This window comes from Camellia sinensis, chromosome 1 (genome assembly GCF_055761805.1).
Source record: "Camellia sinensis isolate YWXY chromosome 1, ASM5576180v1, whole genome shotgun sequence".
Classification (NCBI taxonomy): Eukaryota; Viridiplantae; Streptophyta; class Magnoliopsida; order Ericales; family Theaceae; genus Camellia; species Camellia sinensis.
This window is the reverse complement of record NC_138961.1, coordinates 45,228,374-45,252,440: the sequence shown is the minus strand read 5'-3', so window position 1 is coordinate 45,252,440 and position 24,067 is coordinate 45,228,374. Positions and strand designations below refer to the sequence as shown.

At 36.6% G+C, this 24,067-nt stretch overlaps 1 protein-coding gene across 1 annotated transcript; it reads left to right on the top strand.

Annotated features, from left to right (window-relative positions):
• Positions 1-1,309: 1,309 nt before the first annotated feature.
• Positions 1,310-3,420, top strand: LOC114297038 (uncharacterized). The gene is made up of 4 exons (XM_082877321.1): positions 1,310-1,505; positions 1,590-2,240; positions 2,327-2,723; positions 2,862-3,420. The coding sequence occupies exons 1-4, from the start codon at positions 1,310-1,312 to the stop codon at positions 3,418-3,420; spliced, it is 1,803 nt and encodes a 600-aa protein (XP_082733447.1).
• The last annotated feature ends 20,647 nt before the right edge of the window (positions 3,421-24,067 follow it).

Sequence of the window (24,067 nt, the reverse complement as noted above, 5' to 3'; positions counted from 1 at the left end):
AATAACTATCTCTTCTTGAGCCGGAGTAATTTCACTTCCTTGGGTTGAAGTAACTTTGTCTTCCCAAGGCCGGAGTAACTTTGCCCTTCTGGGCCGGAGTATCTATTGCGGCCTTCTTACTTAGTCCTACGCGTTTTGGGCCTCGATGCCCAACTCGCAGCTCGGCCCAATTTTTCCCAAAAATTACCCTCTCAGTTTGCATTTGGGAAAATTATCAGAAAATCTTATTTTAGATTTTTTTATACCAATCAATTCATGTTTTTTATTTTTATTTTATTAAATCCTAAAGTTTATACTTTTAGACCCGAAGGTCCTGTTTTCAATTTTATTATATATATTTTTGATCATTTTACCCTTATATATATATGTGCTTGTTTGAATATGATTTTTGGAAAGTCAACGATCTGCATTTGGATTCCAGATTCTTTGTAATTTCTGATTTCTTATTGTCATTTTCGATTTCGTAGTTTCTGAAGCTATAGATTGGGCGCGATTTTGCGATTATTGAAGCTCTAGGTTTTGTACGATTTGCAATTTCTGGTTTGTCTTTGCGATTTTCGATTTGCGATTTTATCTGATATTCTAGAGAAGGAGAAGGTTAGTTTTTGTTTGAGATTGGTGTTTTGATTTGTTCTGTTCTTCATTGTTGTTCGTCATCAATTTTGTTCTTCATTGTTCTGTTCTGTCATTCTTCTTCGTTTATCATCAATTTTGTTCTTCGTTGTTCTTCGTCGTTCTTCATCAATTGATTACGGTGATGTTTATGTCATGCGATTAGTGATTGATTCGTTGTTGTGATGAAATCATTGTGTTCATGTGAAATTTTGAATGATGAAGTTTTGTTGCATCAGTGTTTGAACAAATTATTGTTAAGCATTAAGTGAACTGGAAGTTCACGCTATCAGTATATGAATTTTATAATTAAAATTGTATGTATGTGTGTATACTGTGAGCTGAAAATTTGCAGTATGTGGTGTGTATGATGATAAATGTAGGGCTAATGATTGTTTGTTGAGGAGGTAGAGTTTTTTTTTTATGATGTGAATATTTGAACTATTTAAAAATCCTGATACATTTCATTGTGTTAGCAAATCTTCACACATATGAATGTGATTGAATATTCAAATTATTTTATGTAATATTGATGATTTTGCAGTGTGATACGAGACAAATGGATTTTTTGATGTTGTTGTTGTGCTGCTATGGGTTAAACATGTTTGTGATAAATGTGGTACAATCATTTTCCTTTGACGAGTTAGTGAAATGTGTGTGCAACAAATGGTGTGATTTGTCTGTTGATTCAATCACTATGTTTTACCGACTGCCGGGGTATACAAATTGTCATTTGGATAACAATGAGGAATTGCAAAACATATTATTGCTTGGTAAATCAATTGGAGTTGAACGAATTGATGTTGTTGTTGTTGAGCAAAAATTGGGCACTGATAAACATAGTAGTTTAGTAAATCCATGTGTTGAAGATAAGGATCAAACAAATTTGCTTCGTAGCTATTGAGCACACAATGAGAAGGTTTTGTTGTCTTCAGTTTGGGCAAATGGTATTACGCATGTTGGTCAATGTTTCACAGGAGGAACATTTGAGTTTCGTACTATTTTATGCAAATATGCAGTGCAATGTGGGTTTAAATTCAAATATTTGAAGAATGATTCACAACGAATTACTGTTGTATGCTTACATAGAGATGATAGGGGATGTTTGTGGTCTGTGCATGGTAGAGTCCAAAGAGCAAACCAATTTTTCTACCTTAAGAGATGGACTAAGATACATAGTTGTGGTGCTGATGTTCGTACTTCAAAAAATCCAAGGCTCAGCTCTGATTTGGTGTCAAATGTTGTATCTGAGTGTGTTAGGGACAGACCACTAATGCTTCCCACTGATGTGGCATATAGTTTCAAGGCAGACTATGGACTTGATATCAGCTACCATGTAGCATGGTTAGGTGTTGAGAAAGCAAGAGACGCTATGCATGGTGATTACTTAACATCGTTTGACCAACTGAGATGGTATGGTGATGCTGTTCAGCATTATAATCCTGGAAATCATATCAATATTAACTATGATTTGAAGACTAGTCAGTTTAAAAGATTTTTTGTAGCATTTGCTGCGTGCATAAATGGCTTCAAATATTGTCGCCCTTTGCTTTTTCTTGATGAAACATTTCTAAAAGGGAGATACAAAGGGCAGTTGCTTGCAGCGACAGCTAAAGACAGTAACCAAGGTTTGTTTAGTTTTTTGATGTGAAGTTTTACATTTATTTACTTTTTGTGTGTGAGTTGTGACTGTTAATATTGGTTTTGTTTTTAGGATTGTTTCCAGTAGCCTTTGCAATTGTTAATTCGGAGAGTGAATCGAATTGGTCATGGTTTCTATATGAACTATCAAAAGTAATTGCTGATGATAGACGTATGACATTTGTATCCGATCGTAATCTAGGGCTTTTGGAAGCAATGCCAAAGGCATTCCCATCAGCATATCATGGATGGTGTTTACAACACTTAAAGAATAATTTTAGGGACAAGTTGAAGGGTATGGAGAATGGTTTCAAGGAACACTTAATACGAAAGCTGGGTGATTGTGCATATGAACCTACTGTGACAGGTTTTCATGCATTACTAGAAGAGTTAAAGCGTGAGGGGAAGCAACGAGCATATAACTTCTTGTCAGGGTTAGAACTAGAACATTGGGCAAATGCTTACTTTAGGTAAAGTGTGTACAATTGTGTGTTTCATGGAATAAAATGATGGTTATATGTACATTGTTTATATTTTTGTGTTGTTATAACAACGTGAAATGTCACATATGGTATTAAATTGTGACAATTTTTGCTGTTATGTGTTAGAGGACAACGATATGGCGAGATGACATCCAATGCTGCTGAACCATTCAACAATTGGATTAAAGAAGCACGAAATCTTCCAATAACAAAATTGGTTGATACTATTCGGAATCAAATAATGTGTCAAATGTCAGAGCGAAGGGATATTGCAAACAAGTGGAATGGAATTATTTGCCCTACCTTTGAGACTAACCTCCAAGATTCATTCAATTCTAGTAGGTCATGGAATGTGAGTAAAGCTAATGATGATGTGTTCGAGGTGCATTCGTTTCCATCAGTTACGGTTGATGTTGGACGCTGTGTTTGTTCTTACTACCAATGGCAAATAAATGGATTTCCTTGTGAACATGCTGTTGCAGCTATCCAAAGGAGTGCATATAATCTTAATGATTGTGTTGAAAAATATTTTCATGTAGAGAATTATAGGGAAGCATATGCAGCAGCTATTTTCCCAATACCATCTATGGAGAAACCAAATTTTTGCTCTAGCGATTTCATCATATTACCTCCAATTGTAAAACGGCCAGCTGGTAGGCCGAGAAAGAGTAGAATACCATCTTAAGGGGAAAAAGTAAGTCAAATCAGGTGTGGCAGATGTGGAAAGATGGGCAGGCACAATCGGAAGTCGTGTAAAGAACCAATACAGAGTTATATTGGTTGATGGGTTGGTGGACATTGTAAATTTCACATTCAGTTTTGAACATTTACAGTGTATTTTTTTTTTTTTTTTTAGATAAATAAGATACCATTGTGAATGTTACATACATTTGCATTGGATACACATTTTATTAGTTGATACATTGGTGTACTTGTTTTGTATTTCAATACAATTTTTAAATAAGAAGGGATTCATTAATTCTATGCAATTTGTCATTTTGTAGTTTTTTTTTTGAATGTTCACATTGTGAATGTTCACATTTTGTAGTTTTTTTTTTTTTTTCATTTTGTATATTTATGAAATAGTTTGTTTATCAGTTTTATCAAAACAAAATATTATCTTGTTACATATATACACAATATGTGTTCATGGATGGAATATGATATATGTTTTTGAACAGATTTGAGGTGCGGTAGATGGAAAAAGATGGGCAACCACAATTAAAGTTGTTAAAGATCAAATAATAGAGTTCATGTGAATATTATGTTGAGTTGTGAGTATTGGTTCATGTGTTGGATATTGTTGTGAATATTATGTTGAGTTGTGAGTATTTATAGTGCAGAATTTGTTTTAAATAAATAACATAGTGCTGTGAATGTTACATACATTTGCATTAGTAAACAATTTAGTAGTTCATGTATGAGTGTACTTATTGGTGCAAGCTTCTTAATGTGAATTTTCATATTTTGATACAATGTGTCAATAAAAAGTTGATTTGTTCTATGAAATTTGTAATTTTGTAGTTTCTTTACATTTTTTTTTAAATAGTTTGTTTTGATTTTTTGCAAAATAAAATGTAGAAAAGTTATATATATCCCCAATATGTGTTGACAGGGTGAGCATATGATATACATATGTAAACTTTCACATTGTGTTGTGCTTAACAAACATATATAATGACTAATAATACTCATACACCATGAATAAGACCAAGAAAGAACATTGATATTAAAAGTACATTTCTTGGTAGACAAAATGTATATAGCTATTCATATCAACATCTTTGTGGAATGATTGTTTACTAACTAACAATACCCAAGTTCACATGTTAGTGAGTGGTATATTATATACAAAACATATTGTACTTGGACAAAAGCTGATGTTAACATTGTTTCATCAATACATCAAAAGAAAATAGTAGGCTGTGAAAATATGAAGTCTAGTTCTGAGATGCATCCTCATTGGTGTCAACAACAAAACTTGGATGATTTGTTATTTCAGGATCATTCAGGAATGCTTTAACTAATAGAGCTCTCATAGCAAGGCAAGCTTCCTTGTCCAGCACAGGTTCAATTGGTTCATGAAGGGCATGTTGCCTCATTATGTAGCAAAGTGCAACTCCGCAATTAAGACTGTAGGAGAAAAAAAAGAAAGAAGAAAGAATCAATATTTTGTTATATTCACATTGGTTGTCGCTACTATGTCAATGAGAATATTAATTGTAAATACTCACGAATTTGGGTCTTGTTGAGGGCATGCATCAACTGATTGCAATGGCTTGACGTAATTTGAGGGTGTTAATGTATCTGCCATATCCGATGTGGAGAGTAATTTCTGAATATGTGGTTCGATATATGTTTTCTGCGATTGTGAATATGATTAGATGTGTAAAATAGATAATATTTTGACTACGTTGATATGTAACTCAAGATGTACATTTTTTCATATTATTGAATGAAATATTGAAATTACCATTATGTTTGGTTGAGCTAGGTGTATGTCTTCAAAACTATCTCTGGGCCCCATTGAATTGTAGTGCTTCCACACTCCATCATCCATGTCGCTCACTACTATGGTCCAATGATACTTAAAATGAGTGGAAAGTGCAGATATCGGTATTGATTTGCTTGCTTGATGTGAGGATCAATGAATTTGGTTTGGAGTTCTACTTTTTCATCTTTAATCATGCTCTGTAAACATTGACAGCACTTTGTTAGTAATTAGTTTTATAAATAAGGGATCAAACTTGTTTTTAATTCAGGATAAAAAAAATAAAATAACAAATTATACCAAACACAAACTGTTGAAAAAGAATGATTTGTCAAATTGTTGTGAATCTGTCATCATTGATTCTTGCTTTCTTCTTAAAATTTCTGCATATGCATTTATGACCTGTATATATTCAATGTTAATGTGATTATGATGTGAATGTTAATATATATAACCTTTAATGGACAATGTACAAAGCACCATACATTGTTTGTTATGGACTTGTCTTGAATTATTGACTCAAGATCGTCATAGAAAACATAAGTCTCCTCGGTGGTTCCTCGCCAAACAGTTAACCTACATTTAGAGTTTAGATATAATAAGACAAGGATGGTATGTAAAGACATAGAAGTTGTTTGAAATATGCTTACCCGTAACCTCCATTTTTGTGCATATTCCTTATCTTTTGCTTGTCCTGTTCAGATATGATCTTCCAAACCTCATATTTGTTAGACAGCCTAAGCTTATTATGTTTAGGACGCTTGAAGTCTCGAAGCTTGTGCAAATAGCCTTCAAAATCTGGATCTACAATTTCACATTGCTTCTCAATGTCATTTTGTTCCAAATTTTCCAACTTCCTTTTCTGTTTGTCACCCTTTTTGTCTTGATATTCAAAATCAGGCAACTTTAATTCTTTCTTTCTTTTTTTTATTTTGATGCGCTTCACCAAAGATGTAGGAGTTTTTTGTGTCTTCTTCTTCAAATTTTGCTTCAGTTCCACATCTAAAGTCTCCTAGTTTATTTGTTGTGTGACAGCATGTACTGCATCATCATCAATTTTATCTTCTAGCATAGTTTTCTCAAGTTGGAGTATAGTCTTTTCAATTTGGAGGTCAATTATGGAGTTGCTTTGCCTTTCTATCTCTGTATTCTTATTATCAATTGTATGTTTGACAGTGGACAACTCATTCTGAACTGTTGGATTCTCCTTCTGGTTACATATTAATGTTTCCAGCTCCAAGATGATTTTGTCTTTCATGTCATTTGCTGCCTGCAGATTCTAGTTCTTAATTTTTGTAGTTTCTCGATGAGGTCTAATGCTTTTTGATGGTTAGCAACGATTTTCCCTATAATGTTGTCCTGAGCAACCTTTGACACAATGACTTGATGCACCCCATGTGCATGTAGATATGCAAGAGTCTCTGCACCTTCCTCAATATTGGCTTCATCATGTTCATTGCTCTGAAATTCTGCTTCATTGCCAAACTCTGTATCAAATGCCTCATCAATGTCATCCTCTTGTATGCTCATGTCCATTTCTTCCTCAATTTTGACTTCATGATGAATAATACTCTCAGGTGCATCTTTTTTATTCTCCTCATCTCGAATTATTGTTTGCGCCAACAGTGTGCTCTCACGGTCTGTCAGTATAAGTTTCTCTATATAAACCTGGTAATAGAGATTACTGTTAGTTTTAGCACAATAACTAATATTATTCACATTGGATAATGTTGGTGTCTAACCTCATCATCATTGATTGACGAGAAAGACAAATTCTTCACATTCTTGTGAAGTTTTGTTAGATTCCATTTGAGAAATCGAGATGCTGCATTTTGCAAAATTGGTTCCACTATTTTGGTATGCTCACACAGCCAATACTACATAAAATGTAACAAATTGTCAACTATATGATTGAACATTTTCAATGTAAGATGAAAATTAGAATACAAACATTCACAATGGGAAGACTTATACTTCAACTATGAATGTCAAAACAAAACCTTGACAATGTAACTCAAGATAATCAATGTAATATGGAAAACAAACTCCAAACATTCACAATTTGAATATTCATACTTCAAACACAAATGTTAGCAATATGACAATTCACTCAATGTAATTAATGAAATGTCAAAACAAATTTCAAATAGTAACAATGATATTATTTTGAGTCTATTGGAATATCAACAATATGGCTCAACATAATCAATGTGACAATGAAACTAGACTCCAATCATTTACAATTGTGAAGATTCACACTTGGAATAGAAATGTCAACAATGGAATATCAATAATGAGATTCAACATAATCAATGTAACATGGGTAACAAACTCTAAACATTCACAATGAGAAGATTCATACTTCAAACACAAATGTCAACAATAGAATCTTGACAATGTGACCATTCACCCAACATAATCAATGTGATGTGAATATTGAAATATGAAGTATATCATTGAACATTTTCAATGTAAGATGAAAATTTAACTCCAAACATTCACAATGGGAAGGCTTATACTTCAAACATGAATGTCAAAACAAAATCTTGACAATGTGACTCAACATAATCAGTTAATATGCATGTCAAAAAAAAATTATGATTATAAACTAAGGTGAATGTATCGTTTTAGACGTACACATTAATAGTTATGTGAGTGAAAGTAGTATTACATACCATTAAAGCCATAACACAGCCAGTCACTCGTTCTGAACGTTGATGATGAAGTTCAATGGAATTCATTAATGTGGACTTGATGGTTTCTGCCCAATCATATTCCCTCATGTTGTCCAAATACTCCATGTGTTGATAGTATGCCCATCCAATTGTCTCGCCAGTTGTGGAATAAAAGAGCTTTAAACAAGCATACAAACTTATCAACCTAGCAACCTTCTCATTATTTGATTTCTTTCTCCCAACCAATGCATCTTCGCTCAAAGATCGGATATTTTTCGATGTAAGCCTCTGTGTGTCCTTGCACTTCTTGCCGATAAGTCCAAATGTTGGCTTCGAACTATATGCAGTTTCCATTGGCACAGATCTGCAGTCTATTCCAAAAATTAATTTGATGTCATGTGCAGACAATTTGACAGATTTGGGGCCAATTTTGAAACAATTTGATGCAGGGTTGTATGTCTCTATGATCTTTGCTATCACATCGTCATATTTCATACATGATGATAGTTCAATTTTTGTGTTTATCAGTGCATCAAACATCATCCAAAATGGAGTTCTCTTCAAACATTTCAGCTGTCCATCAGTGAACTTCGTTGTTGACGTCAACTTTACTAAGCTAGTCATGTTTGAACGGTAGTTCACTTTGTTCATATCGACGTTGGGTTTCACATCAGTTGGAACTGTCTCTTCCTCATGGGTTTCTTCTTTTTTTATTTTTGTCTTTGGTGTTGATATAACATCTGTCAAGAAAATGTTAAACAAAAATAGAGACAAGATATTAAGAGGAATGAGTAATTAACAGTGCTATTAAAATAAATATTGATGAGAACCAAATTTCATAGCATCACTCATAGATAATATGTAAAGAATTAGAGAATATGACAGCATCTAAAAATGTGAACATTCATACTTGAAACACAAAATGTCAACCATGGAATATTGATAATGTGACTCGACATAATCAATGTAACATGCATAACAAACTCCAAACATTCACAATAAGAAGATTCATGCTTCGAACACGAATGTCAATAATGGAATCTTGACAATGTGACCATTCACTCAACTTAATCAATGTGACATGAAAATTAGACTCAAAATACTAACAATGAGAAAATTCCTACTAAAAAACAATTAGCACATTATTGTGAATGAAAAACGTGAATATTGGAATATCAACTATATAATTGAACATTTTCAATATAACGTGAAAATTAGACTCCAAACATTCACAATGTGAACATTCATACTTGAAACACAAAATGTCAACAATGGAATATCGATAATGTGACTCAACATAATTAATGCAACATGCATAACAAACTCTAAACATTCACAATGAGAAGATTCATGCTTCAAACACGAATGTCAATAATGAAATCTTGACAATGTGACCATTCATTCAACATAATCAATGTGGTGTGAAAATTAGACTCAAAATACTAACAATGAGAAAATTCGTACCCAAAAACAATTAGCACATTATTGTGAATGAAAAATGTGAATATTGGAATATCAACTATATAATTGAACATTTTCAATGTAACATGAAAATTAAACTCCAAACATTCACAATGTGAACATTCATACTTGAAATACAAAATGTCAACCATGGAATATCGATAATGTGACTCGACATAATCAATGTAAAATGGATAACAAACTCTAAACATTTACAATGAAAAGATTCTTGCTTCAAACACGAATGTCAATAATAGAATCTTAACAATGTGACCATTCACTCAACATAAGCAATGTGGCGTGAAAAATATACTCAAAACACTGACAATGAGAAAATTTGTACTAAAAAACAATTAGCACATTATTTTGAATAAAAATGTGAATATTGGAATATCAACTATGTGATTGAACATTTTCAATGTAGTATGAAAATTAGACTCCAAAATGTCATACTTGAAATACAAAATGTCAACGATGGAATATCGATAATGTGACTCAATATAATCAATGTAACATGCATAACAAACTCTAAATATTCACAATGAGAAGATTCATGCTTCAAACACGAATGTCAATAATGAAATCTTAACAATGTGACCATTCACTCAACATAAGCAATGTGGCGTGAAAAATAGACTCAAAATACTAACAATAAGAAAAATTGTACTAAAAAACAATTAGCACATTATTTTGAATAAAAATGTGAATATTGGAATATCAACTATATGATTGAACATTTTCAATGTAATATGAAAATTAGACTCGAAACATTCACAATGTGAACATTCATACTTGAAACACAAAATGTCAACCATGGAATATTGATAATGTGACTCGACATAATCAACGCAAAATGCATAACAAACTCTAAACATTCACAATGAGAAGATTCATGCTTCAAACACGAATGTCAACAATGGAATCTTGACAATGTGAACATTCACTCAACATAATCAATGTGACGTGAAAATTAGACTCAAAATACTAACAATGAGAAAATTCCTACTGAAAACAATTAGCACATTATTGTGAATGAAAAATGTGAATATTAGAATATCAACTATATAATTGAACATTTTCAATGTAACCTGAAAATTAGATTTCAAATATTCACAATGGGAAGACTTATACTTCAATCATGAATGTCAAATGAAAACCTTGACAATGTGAGTCAACATAATCAATGTAACATGGATAAGAAACTCCAAATATTCACAATGAGAAGATTCATATTTCAAACACAAATATTAGCAATGTGACAATTCACTCAACATAATCAATGAAATGTTAAAAACAAATTCCAAATACTAACAATGGTGTTTTAAGTCTATTGTAATCTCAACAATATGACTCAACATATTTGTTCTAGCAATGGAAATAGACTCCAATCATTTACAATGTCAACATTCATACTTGAAACACAAAATATTAACAATAGAAACAGAATTTCAAACATTCACAATGAGAAACAGAGCATTCATAAACATTCCTAAATGTTGAGTCCCTAAACACTAAAGCTGAAAAACAGAGCATTCATAAATGTGACATGAAAAACAAAGCATTCATAAAGAAGAAAATTATAATTTGTAATTTTCAAAGGCTAAATATCGAATCAATAAACATTAAACATTAAACATTGAAATGTGAATATTCAGATTTTAATGAAAGAATATGAACTAGTAGATTTTATGTCAGAAAATAGTATAAAATTGAAGAAAACAACTTACTTTTGTTCACCATTGCAGATATCGATTGGAGTGAGGATCGTTGTTGCCGGAATGAACAGTAATCGGCGATCTCGGTTGCCAGAATGGATTGTTCTTGGCAATCAATGTTGTCGGAATGAACAGTACTTCGTGATTTTTGTTGCCGGAATGAACAGGACTCGCCGATCATAAGGTTTTGGTCGAAGAAGAAGGAGTTGAACGTTAGGGTTCTAATTTGGGAAAAAACAAAATTGTTGAGTTGAAAGAAAAAAGACGCCTATGATCTGATATGAACATAAGGGTAATATCGTCTTTTTACCTAGGACAGGATTAAGTGGAATATTAAAATAAATTTTAGACTAATTGGAACATAAGTAATTAAAGATAGATTTATGGAAAAAGCTCCCTTTGCATTTAGATAGGATTAATAAATTTTTATGAGACAGTTAAAACACTTGATTAGATTTACGAAAATGATGACTATGATTTTGTTAGTGTGTGAATAAATGAATAAATATTTTTAAATTTTTAAAAATAATTTTTACTTACCAAAAATAAAATTATGTAAAATTAATAAATCTTTTGGACATTTATTTATTTATTTATTTTACCAAATTAATTTTTATTATGTATTTGGATGATAATCATGTAATGGGTGATTGTTAGCTTTTAATGTGTAATTGATATATTTAATATATGAAATGTTTTTAGTTTTGGATTTATTGATTTAATGGATTGGTGTAATAATGATATCAAAGTTGTCGTCATATTTGACTTTTGAAAAAATAGAAACTAATTTAATGAATATAAAGACAAACCACCCATTACATGATTATCATCTAAACACATAATAAAACTTCGTTTGGGAAGCGACCCATTTAGCCAAAAAGCCAAAAAGTCAAAAAGTCACTAAAAAAAATCAAAAAATCAACAACCCATACCAAAAAGTCAAAGATTCTCTTTTCTCTCTACTTTTTGCACATCTTTTCGTAAAAAGCCAAAAAGTCATCCCAAATATACCAATTTTTTTCAGCTCATATTTTAGCCAAAAATGTGCTAAATTAACCTGTTCTCAAACGAGGCCTTAATTTAGTAAAATAAATAAATAAATAAATATCTAAAAGATTTATCAATTCTACATAATTTTATTTTTAATAGGTATAAATAATTTTTAAAAATTTAAAAATATTTTTTTGACCTTTATTTTTATCAAATTGGTTTATATTTTATCAAATTGACAACTTTGCCCTTAAAATTGAGCAGTGGTATTTTCAATTATTCTTATTTTAAATAAGATTCAAAATTCAGGATCAAATGTGTCACAATTGAAAAGTTAAGAATTAAAATGACACAACCTAAACTGTAAAGACCGTTAGTATAATTCGCCCTTGATTAAGTTACAACACTTGACTAGTTTTATGATTAAAAAGACCATGTATTTTTTGCAAAAAAATAAAAGTTCAACTACCATATTAATTGGTTGTATAAAAAACTAATTTTCTCGTATTGTTCATCGCTCTTATACTAAATAAATACATATCAATAAACCTCACTTTTTTATGTGAAGGATTTTTGTCATCCAATAATGCTATTTGCACAACAATAAGATTACATGATATTAATCACGTCATCTCATAAGCCCTACTTGTGTTAATTTCACACTATTGAGGATGTGATTAATCAACATCAAATGGTACTAAAATATCAATTAGACTAACATTACTAAAAAACACACACCATAATCACATAATTACTTAAAGAGTTTTTTTTTTTCTTCCCTTCCAGTGATAAATACTTTAGAGATAAGTAACTGGATTTTAATATGCTCACAAGGATGTGTGTGAATAACGTGTTTTCCTTTTCACATGATGTAGGATGACTCAATCAACAAGGCAATTTGGACATTTTGCATGTTTTTATGTGAAAAGCCCTAACTAGATTAATATGAATGGAACAAATTGTCTTCGGTTCCAAATCTAAATTGGAAGGTGTTGTCTGAACCTGTAGGGACCATTAATCTGAATTGTTTATTTTATAGGATCCATCGCATGTATCATCTTTGAAAAAATTAAGTTAATCCGATAATTGTAGCATGTTTAATTTATGACATTTGTCTCTAAAAAAATAGACGACTAGCGTGTTTTTGAAAATAGACCTTCTATTTTTTTGATAACAAACGTGATAAATTGAACAAGTTATGATTATTATATAGACTTAATTTTTTTTTCATAAATGATATACACAAAAAGCCTTACAAAATGAATAGTTCGGATCTTTGAAACAACTCTTGATAGTTCCTACGAGCCTGGACAACGTCCTCATGTCTGGATCTAGGCCGGATGGAAGCCCTAATTGATATATCAAGAGGATATTTTGGTCAATTCAATAAGGGGGAAAAAAATAATCCATTAACAACAAGACTACCCATATGTTGAAAATCTCGAAGAAAATCCAAAGTGAGAATGACTCATAAGAAGCAATGTTTGGTGTGGGAATTTCTATTCTTAAATTCATTTGTTCTAAAACATGTCAATTACAAATTATGTAAGAATTTCAAAATGTAAAAAATTTAAGACAAAATTATATAACTAAAAAGATTAATTTTTTTTAATTAATAAATCTTACAAAATTTTCTTATTTGATGCAGACCTATTTTATCACAATACTAAAGTAGGTAAATTTTAATTTCTTTTATTGCATGGCACAATAATTAGTAAATAAAATTTATTAATTTATAGAAAACATAAAATAAATACTTTATCTTCGAAGCTTCATCAATTGGAAAGCCATTTGTTATATTTAAAGCTAATTCACATCGTCCCTACTTTCATTATCTCCTTAATTTTCTAATAAAAGTAGGCAAAAAGCAATTCCATGTTCGTTGGAAACACAAAAAATAATTTGTAGAGTTGTTTTCTGGGTAGTCTCAACTGGAGAAGAACCTGCATTTGGGACTACAAAAATGCAATTGTTAAAGGTGTACTATTAATATTAGGATTCCATTAGGACACTAGATGCTTACCTATCTCTCTAGATGTAAGGGTGTTTTAAAAAAAAAATAGTTAAAAGTTGATTTTTTGATTTTTTTTTAATTTTTTTTTAATTTTTATAAAAGAGGAAGTAGATTAAAAGGTGGGAAGTGACATTTAACTCACTTCTTAAAATAGGCGATAATCACATATTCATTTAATAATATTTTTGTAATTTTTTAATTATACTTATTCGTTTTTGGATTTGTACGGGAAAGAAATAATTCTCCTCGTATAATCCTGTTGACTAAGTCCGCGCTCCTCCGTACGACGTCGCTTTGTCACCCGAAAACACAAACGTGAGCTAGCCGGCGGGTGTGTGCTGGAAACCTCTCCGATGCCTAAGTCAGCAGACTTGACAAATAGACAAAGCTCAATGTATTCAGAAAGTAAAATTGTGTGTTGTGTTACCTCCTCCAAGGTGATGTTTGTGAGCTTTTATAGGTTTCGAGTGGTACAATCCTAGTAGGACTTTTATTCCTCCATGCAGAGTCCTCCTAGGATTCATACTCCTAAAGGATAATGCTTATCCTTTTACACCCCCCACTGCTTAAACCAAGTGGGATAGTTTTTACCACGGCCGAACTACCATTTGACCGAAGTACCCACGGCTATGCCGAGCCACAAAATAAGCCGTATTATCATTGGTTCGGTTCTGTCTCTCATTACACCTTATCTCGGTTCTCCCTTGTATAAACCATGGTGTGTTGGGACCGAGCTACCGAGTAGCAAGGTCCTGACCGATCTATCCAGAATACGTTATGACCGGACTAACTTGGAGACCGGACTAACTCCAAGTTGTCCAGACCGAAGTAACTTATCAACTTTTCTGGGCCGGAGTAACTTTATCACTCTTGGGTCGGGGTAACTTTATCTCATCTTGGGCCGGAGTAACTTTTCGGCCTTTTTACCCAGTCCTTCATACTTTGGGCCATAAAGTCCATCTCATAGCTCGGCCCAATTTTCACCAAAAATTACCCTCTCAATTGCCCCCTAATTCCATCTGCACAGCATGATTGGGATTACCTGCCTACCAGCCGAGCTGAAGTTTTTAAAGCCTTTCAAGCTGAACTAAAAAACCGTTTAGCCTTTCCAGCCGAGCTTATTTCACTCCGGCTCTACTCGATCGGTCAAAAACGTCTCTTCAATCACAGTGACTGTAACGCTTCACTTTCCAATGACACGTGGCAGGCTCTAATAGACTGTGCGCAACTGTCACGCCGCCCTCGTACTATGAAAAATTTGAACTGTTCCCGCTTTTTCTCTCTCTCCCTTTTCACAAAACAACCCCTCCTTGCTTGAATCATTCACCTTCTCTGTTCATATTCTTCCCTCTTCGTGCCTCTGCTTCTCCAACCTCTGAGTTCCCTGAGTTTGTGTTCTTCGCTGGTGCTGTTGCTCCCCTCTTCAGCTTCATCTTCCTCTGGTAAGCTTCAAAAAACCTGTTTTGTTTTTCTTCTTTCTGTTTTCTATGTTTTTTGCGAAACATGCTTGTTCATTTTTGTTTTTGCTTCTGAACTTTCATGGAAAAACATTAGCAGAACTCATGCGTGTATGAACCATTCTGTAGAAAACTAGTCTTGGATCCAAAATCATGTAGCAACCGAACTAGGATATTGTTTGTCCTATATAGGTAGATCACTTTAGACAATAACCGAACTAGAACTCCTAGAAATAACAGTAGTTTCAATAGGTTATCAACTCCTGAATAACTCTAGCCGAGATAAGCCCACCGAATGAAGTTTGAACTCATTAAATTAGGAACCTCGGTCTTCAACCGAGCTAAGCCTTTGGGGCTAAGCCAGCTTTCCTAGTTTCTAAACTAAACTCAGAAAGCTGCCCCTAGAGGCTCAACCGAAGTAACAAAACTCACAGTTCAACCGATTTAGGCCTTCGGGGCTAAACCAGCTTTCTTAGTTTTTAGACCGAACTCAGAAAGCTGCCCCTAGACGATGAACCAGTAACAATATTGTTTCCAAAGTAAGTATGCCGAGATGCTTGCCAAGGTCTGGCTAATGAAAACCCTGCTCAAACTGAGCTACCAAGTATTTTTGCCGAACCGAAATAGAACCTGTCCCCAAAACCGAAGTAGGGCTCTTTTACCTTGCTTTTAGTTTGTAGCACGGTCCAATGATCTGTGTTTAACCCCTCTGTTTTCTACTTTGCAAACTTAGGTTCCCAGGCACTCCTGCGTGCGCTCAACCGAGCTACTGAGCACAATTTTTGCACCGATATAACTTATTCGTAAATTATACAACAAATGGGTAAGTATAGGTATCTAGTAAACACTCCGGGCGGCTTAGCCGAATTCAGGAAGGACTACAATATACCCGATGATGTCCATTTGATCTTAGCCGAAAAAGACATTATTCCCTGGGATAATGAAGGCTTTGTCCCCTTTACCCTTTTGTCAATTATAGAAACCGGACTGCGATTTCCAGTCCAACCTTTAATCTGTGAATTTCTTAGGCAGACTAGATTATGCCCTACCCAACTATCCACCAATTCATACCGCATCATTATGGGAATAGCCGAACTGAACCGTCAAGCCGGACTAAACCTTGGCCTGGCCGAAATCTTCCACCAATATTCCATTGGCTCAAAAGAAGATGGGTGGGTTTATTATCTTAGAATACATCGCCGCCGAGAGAAGATAATAAAATATACACCGGACAAAGACTTAAACGACGACGATTTTTTCTGGGTCTCTGGGAACTTTGAGGATTTTCAAGCCCAAATTCCTGGCCGACCTATAAATTGGAAAAAAGGAGAGCCCGGTAATTTAACTTCGGTCTTCTTCCTTGCATATTTTTTTTTCTTATTTCGGTTTGTTAGTCAATCAACCGAACTAACAGTTCTTCTTTCGCAGATTCTGCCCACCTTCATTCCTTATACAGTTATCCAAACCTTGCAACTTTGCGAGCCACACTACGATATCCTGAACGTAGTTGGGCCAAATTGCTGAAATTCGAGCCGACCTACCGATACAATGGTCGCCGGAAAGCCAGAGTAACTGACTTTCTTCTTGAAGAGGCCCCAGAACCGGACCCATCCTTGCCTGAGATTAGGCTGATCCCACTAACAGCTGAAGAGGAGATGGCAAAAAAGAACAGAGTGAGGGCGCTTTTAACCGAGACAACCAGGCCCGAAGTAACGCCACCAAGCCAATCGCAGCCTGCTGTTGTGGCCCTCCCTTCTCAACAGCCGTCCTCTTCCCGCCGAACCAAGCGTGCCCGGACTGCCGAAACCGAACGAAGTTTGGTTGATGAAGAAGAATCTGCTCTTCCACCGAACTTGCCACCGAGCCCCCAACCGAAGCCTTCTGACCGAACTACCGGTAGCTGGATACCAAAACTTACTTTCAACAACCGAGACATCCAAGACTCAGATTCGGTTGTTGCTGAGAAAGACCACCAATTGGCTTTCAACCTGGCCAAGAGTGTGTGCCTCCCCAAAGACATGGAGCACCACCAAAAACAACTAAACACCGAACTGAAAGCCATCCGGTCTTCGACAAAATCCATGATTCTGGTAAGTAGCTTAGTCCATTTTCCTGTCTACTTTTTTCAACTTTTACTTCGGCTAAAGGGAAATCTTTGTTTTGTCAGGCCATTCAGAAAAACCACATTACTCACAGGAAGGTGATTGAGCTCAGGAAGATGACAAGGCAAGCCGTGGCAGAAGCCGAAGAGAAGGCAACCGAGCTAGAGGAGGCCAGAAAGCAGATGGTCGAGCTCCGAGCTGAGAACGGCCGACTGGCCGGATTGGTTAGTTCGGCCGAGGCAGAAAGGCAGAAGGCTGCCATTGCTCTAAAAGACAAGTACTTGCGCGAGCTGGTGAAGCTTGAAAAGAAGAAAGATACCGAGATAAACTAGCTGAAAGAGAGCGCCAAAGGAGCCGAAAATAAAGGCTTCAAGAAGGCAGATGATGTATATGTCAAACAGTGTGAGGCCGCCAAGGAACTGTTCTTTAAGTGCGGCTGGAGGGGAGCCATTGAGAAGCTCGGTCATGATCCACAGACCGAGGTTTTCAACCCTCCAGCCTACTTCATACCGAACTCCCTTGTGGAGTATGCTAATGCCATGCAACAGCAGTTTCTTGAAGGCTCAGACTCTGATGAAGACTCCGCCTCTGAGGACACTCCGGTTGTCAATGTAGACCAATCAGTTCGGTTGGAACCCATGGTGGAAGACCTGACTGTTGAACAACCAGGTGAAACCGTGGTTCTGACCGAAACCACCCATGCGACCGAGAATGAGCTCCCGCCTGATGCCGGTCTTCATGTTGATGCCGATGCAGCTTTTGATGCCGAAATTGAAGAACTTTTCTCTTGATTTGGTACTGTTTCTCTTTTTTTTTTGTTACCTTTTGTCTTTGTAACCGGGCTATGCCCCCTCTGTAATTGTTTTTTAATGAATGAAAATTTTGCTTAACTCTTATTCCGGTTTTGATTTGCATGCTTGCACTTGATCTTTTCATGTCTAACGTTTATCTCGGTTTTTGCTTGTTCGAACTAACTTATGTTTACCAGCCAACCACTCCTTAGCCGACATAATTACTTCGGCTGAGGAGTACAAAGAGTTGGTTCAATCTAGTCAACCACTTTTCAGCCATACCCATACTTCGGCTGAAGAGTACAAAGAGTTGGTTTAATCCAGTCAACCACTCTTCAGCCATACCTATACTTCGGCTGAAAAGTTTCAAAGAGTTGGTTTAATCCAGCCAACCACTCTTCAGCCATACTCATACTTCGGCTGAAGAGTACAAAGAGTTGGTTTAATCCAGCCAACCACTCTTCAGCCATACCCATACTTCGGCTGAGAAGTTCAAAGAGTTGGTTTAATCCAGCCAACCACTCTTCAGTCATCCCTATACTTCGGCTGAAGAGTACTAAGAGTTGGTTTAATCCAGCCAACCACTCTTCAGCCATACCCATACTTCGGCTGAAGAGTACTAAGAGTTAGTTTAATCCAGCCAACCACTCTTCAGCCATACCCATACTTCGGCTGAAGAGTTCAAAGAGTTGGTTTAATCCAGCCAATCACTCTTCAGTCATACCCATACTTCGGCTGAAGAGTACTAAGAGTTGGTTTAATCCAGCCAACCACTCTCAGCCATACCCATACTTCGGCTGAAGAGTTCAAAGAGTTGGTTTAATCCAGCCAACCTCTAAGTTAGTTTTTTCCAGCTAACTTAGAACAATATTTGGTTATTCCAACCAAACGTCTTGCAGCCTGGATCCTTATCCTGGGCTTTAGGAAGGGTGTTGGTTTATTCCAGCCAACCTCTAAGTTAGTTTTTCCAGCCATCTTAGAGTAAAAGGTTTGCAATATTCCTAACTTTACTAAAACTAACTTTTACAGAGAACAACGCATGCTGAAAAGAATTGATTGTCTTATTGAGGAAAGAAAAAATTACATATGTTTGAGAGAAAAAAATCTAAAAATAAAACAACTTGAGATTGGCCATGTTCCATGGCCTAGGGATTGCTCTGCCGTCCTTGTCTTGTAGGTGGTATGCCCCTTTGCCTGCTAGCCCGACCACTTTGTAAGGACCTTCCCAGTTTGGCCCTAACTTGCCATCTCCTGGTACCAAGGTGTTTCCCATTACTTTGCGCAGTACCCAATCGCCAATCTTGAATTGTCTTAGATGCACCTTTTTGTTGTATTTTCTAACTAACTCTCGTTGGTATGAAGCAATGTGAACCAATGCTCTTTCTCTTCTTTCTTCTGCAAGGTCGAGTTCCAATGTTATGGCTTCTCCATTTAAGTCTGGATCAAAATTTTCGCTTCGAATTATGGGGAAGCCAACTTCCAGTGGGATTACTGCTTCCATTCCGTAGGCTAAGGAGAATGGTGTCTCTCCTGTTGATCGTCGAGGTGTGGTGCGGTAAGCCCATAAAACATGAGGAAGTTCGTCCGCCCACTTGCCTTTTGCCTTCTCTAATCTTTTCTTAAGTCCATCCAAGACGACTTTATTTGATGCTTCTGCTTGGCCATTTGCTTGAGGATATGCCGGTGTAGAATTGTAGAACTCTATCTTGTACTCTTCACAAAAGCTTTTGAAGATTCTGCAGTCGAACTGAGTGCCATTATCTGAGATTAGGGCTTTTGGTATACCAAACCGAGTGATGATATTCTGCCAAACAAACTTCTTCACATCTTTTTCTTTGATTAATGCCAATGCTTCTGCTTCCACCCACTTTGTGAAGTAGTCTGTTGCTGCGATAAAGAACTTCCTGTTGCCGGGTGCTATTGGAAGCGGTCCTACTATGTCCAAGCCCCACATTGTGAAAGGCCATGGGCTGGTCAATGGTAGGAGTTCTCTTGCTGGTTGATGAATTTGGTGTGCGAATTTTTGGCATTTTTTACACTTCTTTACATATTTCTTTGAGTCTGCCTGCATGTATGGCCACCAGTACCCTTGTGAAATGGCCCTGTAAGCTAGCGATCTTCCGCCTTGATGGCTTCCGCACACCCCTTCGTGTATCTCGTACAAGAAAGCTTCTACTTTGCTGGGATGTGCGCACTTTAGGTAGGGTCTTGAGAATGACTTCTTGTATAATGCCAAGGATGGGGAGAGCCAAAATCGCTGTGATTTCGTTCTTATTCTGTTGGCTTCTTTTTTCTCTTCTGGTAGGATGCCGTCTTTTAAGAACAGGATGATGGGATCCATCCAAGAGGGGCCTAATTCTGTGCAACATACCTCTTCTGCTTCAGGGTCTTCTATGCTTGGTCTAGGTAGGTAGTCGATTAGTAGTGGATGAGGTATGGAGGAGTCTGCCATTGAGGCGAAGCCTGCTAGTTCGTCAGCTCTGCTGTTTTCCTCCCTGTCAATTTGTTCTATCTTTACTACTTCAAATTTCTTGATCTCTGTTCTGACCAACTCTTGGTACTTGGCCATCCTATCATCCTTTGCTTCATAGTAGCCAGAAATTTGATTTACTACCAGCTGTGAGTCGCTGTAGACCATTAATTCGATGGCCTACATGTAGTATGCTGATTTGAGTCCTAGGAGAAGCGCTTCATACTCCGCTTCGTTGTTTGATGCTGGGAAGCCAAGGTTGATTGCTTGCTCTATAACCAGGCCGTCTGGTGAGATGAGGACTATGCCGAGTCCTGCACCATGCCGGTTAGATGCTCCATCCATAAAGAGCTTCCACATCTCACCAATGAACAACTTCCAGCAAGTGGAGGGGTCAGATGATGTCGTGGGGTCAAGAATGGTGTTTTCTTCAAGGTCCATGCTTGCTGTCTACCCCTCGCCATCTGATTGTACTGTTGGTGAGCCTTGGTTTGTTTCTTCCTTGTTGTCTTTAGTCTGGTCTGCTTTGGAGTCTGACTGAGTTCCTTCTACTAGGGGTTGCGCTATTCCGGCGTTAACTTCCATCCCTAGTTCAGTGGTGTCAGTTAGGTCGACTGTGCAGATATGATGACTTCCAGGAGTAAACTCTGCGACGAAGTCTGCCAAAGATTGGGCTTTTATTGCGGTCCTGGGTTGGAACTTGATGTCGAATTGTCCCAACTCTACTGCCCACTTCAGAATTCGTCCAGAAAAGTTCACCCTCTCAAACAAAGCTTTTAGTGGGAAAGCTGTGAGGACGACTATGGTGTGGGCGTGAAAGTAGTGTGCCAATTTCCTGGAGGCCATCATCAATGCTAATGCCAGTTTTTCCAGTGGCAAATACCTTGTTTCGGCTCCCAGTAATGTCTTGCTGACATAATAGATGGGCAAGTGTTGGATTCCTACTACACGAACCAACACTGCGCTAACTGCGTGCTGAGAGACTGCCCGGTACAAGAAGAGTTCTTCACCAGGTACTGGGGTAACAAGCAGTGGTGGGGAAGACATAGGTGGTGTTTGGTGTAGCTGTTAAAACAGATTATAGATTATAGCTTAACAGATTATAGATTATGACTTTAATCAGAAGCGGTTAATCTGTTTGGTATAGCTGTTGGATTATAGATTTAAGTTGCTGAGTAGTGTTTGTTAAATAAGCTGTGAAGTAGCTTTTTCAATTAATTTTTATTTTTTATTATTCACTATTTGTCTACATTTTTCATAAAAAATAATAATAATATTTAATAGTCCATTTGAGTTTTTTTCTATTTTTAAAAAAATAAAAAATAAAAAAATCTAAGAGTATAACCGTGAATTAACATGTCCACAGCAGAAGCTGATAATCAGAAGCAAGGGGTGAGCAGCTTCTCAGAATCAGCTTTTTTGACTTAAAATAAGTTGTTAGAATCAGAAGCTGTTTGAAATAAGTTTAACCAAACAGTCCAAAATAACTTTTTAAAAGCCAGAAGCCATAAGTTGGCTTAAAAAAGCTGCACCAAACACCCCTATATACTCCTTCAAGCTTTCCAGAGCTTGGTCGCATTCTTCATCCCACTCAAACTTGGCTTTTAAGGCATGAAAGAATGGTCGTAGTCTATCTGACGACCTGCTTATGAATCGATTGAGTGCAGCTACCATGCCGGTGAGATGCTGCACTTCTTTTACTGAGTTTGGTCTCTCCAGATCTTGGATTGCCTTGATTTGAGAGGGGTTTGCCTCTATACCTCGGTTGGTCACGAGGAAGCCCAGGAATTTGCCAGATCCTACTCCGAATGCACACTTGGACGCATTGAGACGCAACTTGTGCTTCTTCAAGATCTCAAACATCTCGCCTAGGTCCTTAAGATGGTCATTCTCATCCTTGCTTTTGACCACCATGTCGTCGATGTAAGCTTCCATTGTTCTGCCTAACAATGGTTCAAACATCTTGGTGACCATCCGTTGGAATGTTGCCCCTGCGTTTTTCAGGCCAAAGGGCATGACCTTGTAACAGTATAGTCCTCTTGGAGTTGTAAAAGATGTGACCTCCTGGTCTGGTTCATGCATGGCGATTTGGTGATAGCCTCCGTATGCATCCAGAAAGCTAAGTCGGTTGTGCCCCGCCGTTAGGTCCACTAGTTGATCTATCCGTGGTAGAGGAAAGCTGTCTTTTGGGCACGCCTTGTTGACTGTTTTGTAGTCGATGCAGACTCGCCATTTTCCATTTTTCTTTGGCACTACGACTGTGTTGGAGATCCATCTTAGGTAGTGTACTTCTCTAATTGCTCTTGCCTCTAGCAGGTTGCCTACTTCTTCAGCCACTATTTCGGCGTGGTGAAGTGCCGATCTGCGTGTGCGCTGAATGACTGGTCTGGCGGATGGGTGGACATTGAGCTGGTGACAGATGAAGTTTGGATCAATGCCTGGCATGTCGTAGGGCGTCCAGGCGAACACTTCAATGTTAGAGGTCAAGAATTTCAAGACCTCTAATCTCTCAGTGCTGGACAACGACGAACTGAGCAGAAAGAACTTATCCGGGTTATTTTCATCTATTTTTACCTCTACCAAGTCCTCCACTGCTTTCTGATCCGCCGCTTTGCCGACGTCTGCGAATAGCTCATTACTCTCTGGTTCTTCCACCGAATGAACATATCCTTTGGCAGCGCGGTTGCCATTTACCGTGACGAAGCATTGTTTTGACATGATTTGATCTCCAAAGACTTCTTCAATTATTCCGGTGTCGTTGGGAAATCGCATCACCTGGTGGTAGGATGACGCCACCGATCGCATGGCATGCAGCCATGTTCTGCCCAAGATGATGTTGTAAGTGGAAGGGACCTTTAATACCCAGAACTCCACTTGTTTTGTCACGTTTCCTGCTCTGACAGGAAGAATTATTTTGCCGACGAGCCATTCTGGCATAGAGTTGAATCCAATTAAGGGTGATACAGCAAGCGCCAGGTCTTTGTCTTGTAACTTCAGTTGTTTAAATGTGTCGTAGTACATGATTTCACATGAACTACCCTGGTCAATCAGAATCCGCTTGACGTCGAAATCCTTGACTCGGAGAGTAACGACTAGGGCATCATTGTGAGGACAGTATATTCGATCTAAATCTTTATCCGAAAAAGACATGACGTTTGTTGCCTCT

Coding starts and splice junctions, on each gene's coding strand:
- LOC114297038 (XM_082877321.1), top strand. CDS start 1,310: ATGTTTTACCGACTGCCGGGGTATACAAATTGTCATTTGGATAACAAT. Junction 2,241..2,326: donor AGCTAAAGACAGTAACCAAG/GTTTGTTTAGTT, acceptor TTTTGTTTTTAG/GATTGTTTCCAGTAGCCTTT. Junction 2,724..2,861: donor TGGGCAAATGCTTACTTTAG/GTAAAGTGTGTA, acceptor GTTATGTGTTAG/AGGACAACGATATGGCGAGA.